A 10,633-nucleotide genomic window follows, 5' to 3' on the forward strand; every position below is an offset into this window, starting at 1 on the left:
GTGAGTTGCGTTGGTAAAGGAGAATAATCGAGGGATAAGCGAGTAGGGCATGCATTATTTCTAAAATGTATTACAAGTTGGTGTGTGCACACACACAAACAGAAGAATGGACGCACATACAGGTATTTCTTAGATAAACAGACAGACCTGTTTATCTGACAGATAAACAGACAGATAACCATTCAAGCCTTTTGTGAACTTTCACTTAATAGACAATAGACATTAAAGATGGAACTGCGCTGCGCCACCACTGTTATTGCTTTTGTTGACGAGCTGAGGAGCATGGCTCAGCATGGCAAAAAAAATGGCAGTACATATTCTCTTTTATCACACGTGCAATGATGTCTGAGGCAAAAAATCTGTGTTTGCTGTTTGCAGTAACGTCTTCGTTGTTGTAATATCGCAAATGGACATTTTTATCTCATTATCAAATCATTTCTGGGTAACAATTAAGTACCTTACTGTGATTGTTTTAAATTAAATTTGTCAAAAAGGAACAAAAATAGCTTCTGAGCAAAGAGCTATTTCTCAAGAAAGCATTTTGCTAGGAGTGTCTGGGAGTGGTCTGAGTGGGGAGGAGAAAACTGAAAACTAGCTGTTATTGTCAAAGATGTTTGAAACTATCTTTTTTATTAGTCTATTACCAAATTTAACCAGGCAGGCCAAAACTCCATCCCACCAAAACAGGCTGACATTTCAGGCGGTCTTTTCAAACATTTCTTACACTAAAATGGCATTATTATCATTTTCACAATTTCACAGTATTATTCCAACTTCATAGTGTGGAAATATATATATAAAACACAGGTAAATCAAGTTTTTGACTGCACTGGGGCCTTTAAGGATTCCAGCTTTAAGCAAACAGTGTTCATGTTCTCTCGACAAACTCTCTCCATGTCAACAACTTAAGATGCCAATAACTTGAGGAAGTATTGAACCCATCTGTCAGGTTAAGCACACAAGAAAATAACAAATGTATAGAGAGAGGGAAGAAAGGTGGAACAAAGAAAAGATAGAAGAAAAAAAACTTTAGCGGTGGACTGAAAGGAGACCAAGGCCAGGGGAAGAGACTGATGGGTTCTTGGAACACAGAAAGGGCTTTGTCAGATAATCTCTTTCCTCCTGCTCACTGAATTATTGAAGAAACAAAACCATGTTTAATTGTCATAACTGGATTTGCCTTGAAGGCCTGGTGGGGATGGTGTGAGTGTTTGTGTGTGTATGTGCTTGTGCTTGTGTGTGTGCCTGTGTGTGTGGGGGGGAGGGATGGGGGGGAAATGCGGGTCCCAAGCCATTTCCATAAACGGACTTATGAAACAATACGAGACACTCTGAGAAAAAAAACCACACACTGCACTTCCCCAAACCCCCCCCCCCCCCCCCCAAGACTCTCAAAAGCATCACACACACACACACACACACACACACACACACACACACACACACACACACACACACACACACACACACACACACACACACACACACACCCTCTAGCAAAAACGTACAATTATTTTTTCAATTCCCTCCCTCACTCCTTCCTCTTTTGCCCACCCTCCCTCCCTCTCTCTCTCTCTCTTTCTGAAATCTGGGGACAATCTGCAAGCACTCAACTCCAGCATAGAAGAGTGAGAAGTCGGAGAGAGAAAGAAAGAGAGAGAGAGAAGTTTTGAGAGGTAAAGTGCAGATGAGGAGAGAAAAGTTGGTATATTAAGGGAAGAACAAGACGAAACCAATACAAAAAAAAATTAAGAGGAGAGAAAACAATCAGGCAAAGTATAGAGTGGGCAAAAAAGAGAGCAAGAGAGAGAGTTGGAGAAGTGAGCCGTGGAGAGTGAACAAACGATGGGTTCCCCAGTGCGGTGTGCTGCTGTTCTAGTCCTCTCACTATTGGGTCTGTTCTGTTATACTCCCCCTGTATGGGGCCAGGATCTACAAGAGAGGGACGCTCTGTGCAACAAGGATGGCTGCTTCGTGGTCTACTTCCAGCGCAAGACCTTCCTGGACTCCTGGAGGAGCTGCAAGGAGAAGGGAGGCAACCTGGCCACAGTCAAACTCCAGGAGGAAGCTGACACTATCGCTGCTCTCTTCTCTGGCGTGGAGCTACGCAGCCAGAGGACCAAGGTCCAGGTGTGGATTGGTCTCCAGAGACAGCCTCGCCAGTGTACCGCCTCTCGCCCTCTCCGTGGGTTCTCCTGGACTACAGGTGACCAAGATACCCGCTACACCAACTGGCTGCGGGACGACTCGCCCAGTACCTGTTCAGCCCCACGCTGTGTGGTTATGACCTATGGCACAGCAGCCCACGAGCAGCATGATAATTTTAAATGGCTGGACGGCTCGTGTTCGGTGCCAGTGGATGGCTACCTGTGCCGCTACACGTACAAGGGCATGTGCCCGGCGGTTTGGAGCGAGGGGGGCGGCAATGCCCTCTATAGTACCCCCTTCAGCCTCCTCAGTAGCCTCCTTACCCACGTCCCCTTTGGATCTGTAGCCACGGTGCCCTGCCCGGGGGGCTCCAAGGAGGAGCAGTCTGTTCTATGTGTGCTAAGGGAGGATGGCACTGTGGGGTGGTCCAGGGAGACACCCCTCTGTTCCGACACCGGAGAGAAGAGCTGGTGCGATCGGAACAACGGAGGGTGCGAGCATTTCTGCCAGGAGGCCGGGGAGCACTACTACTGCGAGTGCTCGGACGGCTTCCAGCTCGGCGATGACGGGCAAACATGCGTCGCTGCCGACCCATGCCACAGTGCCCCCTGTGAGTTTGAGTGCCTGCCCCTGTCGGACGGCTACCGCTGTGCCTGCCCCGAGGGCTACATGCTTTCCCCGGATGAGCGCGGCTGCCTGGACGTGGACGAGTGCCTGCAGAGCCCCTGCGAGCAGCTGTGCGTCAACGCCCCAGGGACCTTCGAGTGCCGCTGCCGCGAGGGCTACCGACCGGTTGAGGAGGGCGAATGTGAGGACGTGGACGAGTGTATGGAGGACCCATGCGAACACGCCTGCGAGAATACACCCGGCTCTCACGTTTGCCACTGTCACCTGGGCTTTTCCCCTCCTACCGAGGAACCCTCCCACTGCCAGGATACTGACGAGTGTCAGATCCCTGGGACATGTCAGCAGATGTGCGTGAACTACGAGGGGGGCTTTGAGTGTTACTGCGAGGTGGGCTACGAGCTACTCTCTGACCACTTCTCCTGCAGGAAGATAGGGGAGGGAGAGGACTCATTCCCAGCAGCCACTCCCTCCTACCCTTGGGTCACCCACCACCCCGGCTCCATGTGGGACCCCCACGAACCCCTGTACCCCTGGACCCCTGCGCAGACCAACACTGACTGGCCTCTGGAGACGGAAGAGTCCCTGGACTGGCTCACAGACCCCCCCAGGGTGGAGAATGATGTCATCTGGGTCACCAGCGCACCCCAGGAGGAGCCAGTCCCAAACCACAACCCATTCATGGTCCCCCCCATGGAAGAGCCCGAGGAGGAGGAAGAAGAAGAGGAGGAGTATACACCGGACTGGAGCACCATGATTTTGAATTCTCCAGCCCAGGTCCAGCCCGAGCAAGAGTCTACGCCCAGTCCCTCTCCCAGCCCCGAACCCACCTCTACCCCCACCCCAACTCCCACGTCCGACTGGTATGAGGAGGAGGATGACGAAACCACTACCAGTTCCCCAGTCCTCCCTACTTCCACTATCTCGGGAGGGGCGTGGAACTGGCTCTGGTTCAGCCCGGCCAGCCAGGATCAAGTACTCACCACGTCGCAGGAGCCAATCACTGACCAGCACGTCCCGGCGTCCAACTATGATGATACTGATGATAATGAGGAAGAGGGGGACATTGACAATGGGAAGGTGACTTCCCTTCCAGAGCAGGATCAGGGTCAGGGTGAGAACCAGGACCAGCACACCCCCTCCCTGCCTCCTTCTGTGGCTCCCAAAACCCCAATCACCCCCAACCTGGGCGTGGTGGAGGTGGTTGGAGTGAATGAGAGGGAGCCGGCCCAGGAGGACGAGAGCAGCCAGAAGCAAGGTGGTGGCAACTGGCTGCTGGTGGGCCTCCTGGTGCCCCTCTGCATCTTCATCCTTATTATGGTGGCACTGGGTATCGTCTACTGCACCCGCTGCGCCGTCACGCCGCGCAACAAGACCGCCACCAACTGCTACCATTGGATCTCCGGAGCGCACGACAAGCAGGGCGCGCCCAATCCCAGCAAGGGGATGCAGTCACATGTTTAAACAGATGAATGAGGAAAGACTTGTACATAAATAAACTGTTAAATAAATAAGAGATAGGAAGAAGGTAAGAGAGTGGTGGTTGTTGTACTGTATCTGCCTCCTCCTGTCCCATTGCCACTCTGTTGCCGTACTGGGACTCTTTGAACACTTGAATGTTTCTGTGGAATATCGGTTGAAAGAGAAGAACAGGGAAGCAATACTAAAAAAATCACTAATCCCTTTCATGGGCTCCTTTTACATGTGGTAGAAAAAAACGGCATAATTGTTGCTTACACTGATCTCAAAGCACAATATAAAGGCCTATGATTGCACTATAGGTACAATAGAAACCGTCCATTGGGATTGTTGTTGAATACATCTGGTTATATTTATGGAGGCTGTGGGAATATACTTTCAATATATCACCAGTGCCATCTGAAAGCAAAGCCAAAGAACTGTACTGTAGCTTTTAGCATTTTGTTGTCGTCCATGAAATCTGGGTGTGGGTCTTTCAAAAAATGCTGAGGTTTTTAATCCTCAATTGAGCTCATTTCCAAGTATGGTGTCGCAAATGACTATTGATGTCAACTTTGTTAAAGAAGCATCACATGCAGCTTCGTATTTAGCTGTGCAAACTATGCAAGCATGACTGTCATGACGCTGTTGAGGAAAAGCAATCACTCGGATATTACTTTTATGGCGTGTGCTTTTTAAAGTATCGCAACAAATCAACTCACAACACAGACCAAACAATGGTATATGCCTGTATATGTGTTTGTGTTACTATAATTGTGTACTGTATAATTTGTAGCAATGAATTTTTTTGAATTTTTTTTTGAAAATGAAAATGATTTAATGAAGTGTCTTTTGTTTTATTTAGACCACACAAAACTCTTGGTAATTCCATGGAATGTCTGTCTGAGGGGATGTTTCCTTTCATTCAACTCCAATTAAACACTCCTAGTCCTCTCACCCACATTCCTCATATGGGTTAGAGTGCAGATGTTAGATGTGTTCGTATTACACACTATAGGGACTGCAATGGGGGTCACAGGCTCCCGATTGACTTTAGCATTGACCTTGTTCACGGAGTAGTGATCTTTCAATCGTTCCCTAAACCCATGTCACTTAACTCTTTAGCACGCCTCCCTCCCCATTGTCACAGGCTTGCCCATAACATTACATGGACTTTAGCCACGGTGGAGCAGTACCAACCTTTAGGTGTTTGAAATCAATGCTCCCTTTAGCAACTCAGGAAGTAAGTGCAGTCCCCATTCAAGGGATGACGTGTACAATGTCAATGACAGACAATCAAATCAACTGAAGATCTGCCTTCTGATCAAAGGACTGTTAAATTATGCCTGAAGCCTTTTCATTTTTGTTACGTTTGAAGTAATTGCTAATTAAATGTTACGAGAAGGGTGCCGTCAATATTCATGTCTTGTGTTTTAAAGGTTCATGGTGCAGTCACTTCACGGTATAGGCCCTAGTGCAGTGTCTGCTTTATGTTTTGAAATCACAGTTTCAATGTGATTCCTTGTGCAGAGAGAGAAAATGGGAGTGTCAGTAAGTCTAAGAGGCCCTATGGGGTGTTAAATGGGAGTCCCAGTAAGTCCAAGAGGCGCTATGGGGTGTTAAATTAACTCCTTAATTAGCTGTCCTTCCAAATCAAATTCTATTGGTCACATCAACATTTTTAGAAGATGTCATTGCGGGTGTAGCGAAATGCTTGTGTTCCTAGCTCCAGCAGTGCAGTTGTATCTAACAATTCACAACAATACGCACACATTTAAAAGTAAAAGAATAGAATTTAGAAATATATAAATATTAGGACGAGTAATGTCGGCGTGGCATTGACTAAAATACAGTAGAATAGAATACAGTATATACATATGAAATGAGTAAAGCAGTATGTAAACATTATTAAAGTGACAAGTGTTCCATTATTAAAAAGTGGCCAGTGATTACATGTCTATGTATATAGGGCAGCAGCCTCTAAGGTGCAGGGTTGAGTAACCACGTGGTAGCCTGCTAGTGATTGCTATTTAACAGTCTGATGGCCTTGAGATAGAAGCTGTTTTTCAGTCTCTCGGCTCCAGCTTTGATGCTACTGTACTGACCTCGCCTTCTGGATGATAGCGGGATGAACAGGCCGTGGCTCGGGTGGTTGATGTCCTTGATGATCTTTTTGGCCTTCCTGTGACATCGGGTGCTGTAGGTGTCCTGGAGGCCAGACAGTGTGCCCCCGGTGATGCGTTGGGAAGACCTTACCACCCTCTGGAGAGCACTGCAGTTGTGGCTGGTGCAGTTGCCGTACCAGACGACGATACAGCCCGACAGGATGCTCTCAATTGTGCATTTGTAAATGTTCTTAAGGGCCAAACCAAATTTCTTCAGCCTCCTGAGGTTGAAGAGGCAGCGTTGCGCCTTCTTCACCACAGTGTCTGTCTGGGTGGACCACTTCAGATAGTTGGTGATGTTTACGCCAAGGAACTTGAAGCTTTCCACCTTCTCCACTGTGGTCCCGTTGACGTGGATAGGGGCGTGCTCCCCCTGCTGTTTTCTGAAGTCCACGATCAGCTCCTTAATTTTGTTGATGTTGAGGGAGAGGTTATTTTCCTGGCACCACTCCACCAGGGCCCAAACATCCTCCCCGTAGGCTGTCTCGTCACTGTTGGTAATCAGGCCTACTACTGTTGTGTCGTCTGCAAACTTGATGATTGAGTTGGAGGCGTGCGTGGCCACGCAGTCTTGGGTGAACAGGGAGTACAGGAGGGGGCTGAGCACGCACCCCTGTGTTGAGGATCAGCGAAGTGGAGGTGTTTTTTTCTACCTTCACATGAGGGCGGACTGTCAGGAAGTCCAGGACCCAGTTGCACAGGGCGGGGTTCAGACCCAGGGCCCCGAGCTTAATGATGAGCTTGGAGGGTACTATGGTGTTGAAGGCTGAGCTATAGTCAATGAACAGCATTCTTACGTAAGTAATCCTCTTGTCCAGATGGGATAGGGCAGTGCGATGGCGATTGCATCGTCTGTGGGTCTATTGGGGCAGTAAGCAAATTGAAGTGGGTCTAGGGTGTCAGGTAAGGTAGAGGTGATATGCTTCTTCCGCACTGGGAGGAGAGGCGGGAGGCCGTGTGAACGCAGGAATACCACAACTCTGCAACCAACACAACATTTGAAATCCGTCCATCAAAGGGTTGGGAAATTATTCATAAAAAGTCTCCCACAACAATCTTATTAGGCAACACCAGTCCATATCCAGGCATTGGGGGATCGAAGGACGCCAGATTAGCGCACATTCAACAAATCTGATCTAACAAAGTGGATATTTGTCAAATTCATCATCATTTATGTATCGTAACGGCCCACAATGTGGTTACTAAAGTCCAATTTGTATATATTTGTCTGTTTTCACTGTATTTAGAAGTAGTCCATTTTAGGTTTTAATGAATTGACTGCTAATTCTAGGAACATACAGAGTATGTATCTCTGTATGTTCCTAGTGATAAATGCTAACTCCTGTTCGTATAAGCTGGTAGCATAGCTAGCATAGATACATTGGTGGTGGTAGTCCAAGTCGTTTTTTAACTGTAATGCAGTTGATTGGTGACGATGACATAAACATGTATTGGGGTTGACATACAATCCAGCATTTTACTCCGATTTCTACCTCAACATAGTATTAAATACACATATAAACAATAGTCTAAATGTTAGCAACCAGGAGATTTGGAATCTTTCCACCATGGCATCTTTCCCCCACACGTTTCCATGGATTTTCCATTGTTTTGGTCAAGTTCCATTGACCTCTTTACCGCATCTATAGGAGAACCCATTTTGATTCCAGGTAGAACTCTTTTGGGTTCCATGCAGAACCCTCTGTGGAAAGGGTTCTTCCTGGAACCAAAAAAGTGCAGCCAGCCAGAATGCAGCCAGCCAATGGCCTCCCTGTGAAGCTGTGAGGTGATCGCTTACAGCTGATAGATCAGTTGGTTTAGAGCCTCCTGTGTCCCTAACTACAGAGATATATTTTTGTTAGTGTCTTTATTCTGTTCTGTGCCACAGACAGACTGCAGCCAAAGGCCTCCCTATAAGGTGATCGCTCACGGGCCCTTCTGTGTGTTCAGGTTTATCCACTTAGACACAGTAGGGTTGTGTTGTGATATACTGCATTTTGCTATATGTCGTTAAGCGGCTCTTCCTTTATGAAGTCAGCCCAGTAGGGACGGTCTGGTCAGCCACTCTGCCTGCCTCCCGCCATGCTCTGGCGCGTCTGTCACGCTAACCAGCTGATTACGCAATAGAAGTGCCGCCTGATCACTTCATGGATTGACGCACAGGAATCATATACCGCCAAACAGTAATGTCAGCAACAGCTGGCTTCGCCATACGTACGCTCCTACTTAGCTGGGCAAGTCAGGTATCTCCGAAACGCATGAGGGTATCAGTGGAATAACGTTGTGCTGGAGCTCTGTCAAGAAAGTTAAATATATAATAAATCACAGAAAGGGTTCTCATTCCTTGGAGTATAACAGTGAAGGGATGAGGAAAGTTTAGGCTGACAACTCCCATTCGATAGTCTGTAATGCTGATGGGTTTTGGGGCAAGCTCCTCAATCAGAATTATAATTGGTGTTAAAACTATGTGAGTTATCACAATTATAGAATTCATCCCTCATTTGGAATCATCCAGAATTTTTTTGTTGTTGTTGACAACAGCTTTAAAATCTGCCTCTAACTTGTCGTTGTGCCTGTCAAAATCTCTTAATGGCGTGGTCCGCTTCCAAAATGAAGTGAAATCCAGACACACATGCAATCAATCAGCTTCAAAAAGTTTGTTTTTCATAGCCCTGACTTTTTGCAGGCGCAAAAAGAATAAGAGCTCTCATTCATGCTTTGACTGTTAATGCACTGGCCTTGTGAAGCTCTTTTCTGAGATGAGAATCTGTACCATCCGTTTTACTCATTATACATTCCGAGGTGAAGTCAGAAATGCACTGAACAGAGCACAAATAAGGATAGGTGCCAAATAGGTCTGTGAGAGAGACCACGAGTCTGCGTCTGCGTCTGTGTCTGTTTTTTTCATACGCACAGTAATGTTACAAGTGAAAGCCATCAATTTGCAACCATCACCACCAGCAAATAATGCCAGACTCCTCCTGGAAAGGCCAACTCCTCCTTTTCTTAAATGATATCAATAAACATAGGAAGTCGATTCAGAACTAATACGTGGCGTTTATATTAGAGTTAGAGAACAGACATTCTCCAGGTCAGGAACCAGATCCATTCTTTAACCCTTCACGGTCCTCCCCCGGTCGGTCCTCCCTCAGCCCCTGTGCTGAAGCCTGATCTTAGTCATTAAAGCAGGGTCCTTTCCATTTCCTCTCCGGCCGCGAGGATTACACCGCTGGCTGGCTCAGAGCAAAGAGTCCCTGATGGGCTGAACCCCCCCCTGCCCTCCTTCTCATCTATCCTGCGCCTCCCCCTCTCCTCCCCTCCAGACATCTGACAGAGGATCTCCCTGACTCACTCAGTACTTTTCAGAGCTGCCGTGGTGCTTCGTTTTCCATCATGGAAAGCACATTCGTTGCTGTTGTATTGAGCGAAGTAATTTGAACGTTTTTTGAATATCGATGGGACTGTCACTCTCAGTCTCACCCTGCTCAGATCAATGGTTTGTAATTACAAAATGTGCTCCTTTGCAGGGGACTGTGTTGAATCAAATGGATAGCGGACAGTGACGCAATTGACTCCAAGTGTACAGATGTAGGATCTTAATTTGATCACTCTGTTGAAGGATAACTTTCCTGCCATGCAGGAAATTTAAAACTTGTATTGTTTTTGAGGTTTAAAAAGGCTTCTGAAGTTTGTGATTTCCAGTTAGAAATGTCCATTTCCTGTTGCTGTAGGGTTATTTTCCTGCTGTAGCAAACTGGCTCAAATTAAGATCCACATCTGTAGTTGACTGACTGGATTTGTCTGCCTCTTTGCTTTGAGCAACCATTGGGTTTCTGGTCGAGTGCCAGATAGACCCTGAGGCATTTGGGCTGGGGCTGGACCACATGCGTTCCTCTATATAGACCTGCCAGTTCTCTCTGATCAACGCTCGCCTGTGGCCTCGGGGGCTAAGCAGGGTTTCTTTCTACCCCTGGTTTTTTTTACCCCTGGTTTTCTAATTAGAACCTTGTGGAATGGGTACTGATTCTAGGTTGGAAATGTTTTGCTGCAGAACACTGGTGATGGGAATATGTATCCCCTTCTCACTGCAAGGGATCTGTCTCTATCCACATCTGTTTGTTTTATATACAGAGCTATGTTTGTGTGTGTGTGTGTGTGTGTGTGTGTGCCTGTGTGTACGTGCATTCCTGTGTGTGTCTGTGTTTGTATACGTGTGTGAATATGCATGGGAATGGATT

At 47.2% G+C, this 10,633-nt stretch overlaps 1 protein-coding gene across 1 annotated transcript; it reads left to right on the forward strand.

The window, feature by feature from the left end:
- Positions 1–1,598: 1,598 nt before the first annotated feature.
- On the forward strand, positions 1,599–5,646 carry LOC111960378 (endosialin-like). Its single transcript, XM_023982350.1, has one exon. The coding sequence runs from the start codon at positions 1,846–1,848 to the stop codon at positions 4,234–4,236; it is 2,391 nt and encodes a 796-aa protein (XP_023838118.1). The 5' UTR covers positions 1,599–1,845; the 3' UTR covers positions 4,237–5,646.
- The last annotated feature ends 4,987 nt before the right edge of the window (positions 5,647–10,633 follow it).

The sequence above is a fragment of the Salvelinus sp. IW2-2015 genome, linkage group LG37, assembly GCF_002910315.2.
Source record: "Salvelinus sp. IW2-2015 linkage group LG37, ASM291031v2, whole genome shotgun sequence".
Classification (NCBI taxonomy): domain Eukaryota; kingdom Metazoa; phylum Chordata; class Actinopteri; order Salmoniformes; family Salmonidae; genus Salvelinus; species Salvelinus sp. IW2-2015.

Coding starts and splice junctions, on each gene's coding strand:
- LOC111960378 (XM_023982350.1), top strand. CDS start 1,846: ATGGGTTCCCCAGTGCGGTGTGCTGCTGTTCTAGTCCTCTCACTATTG.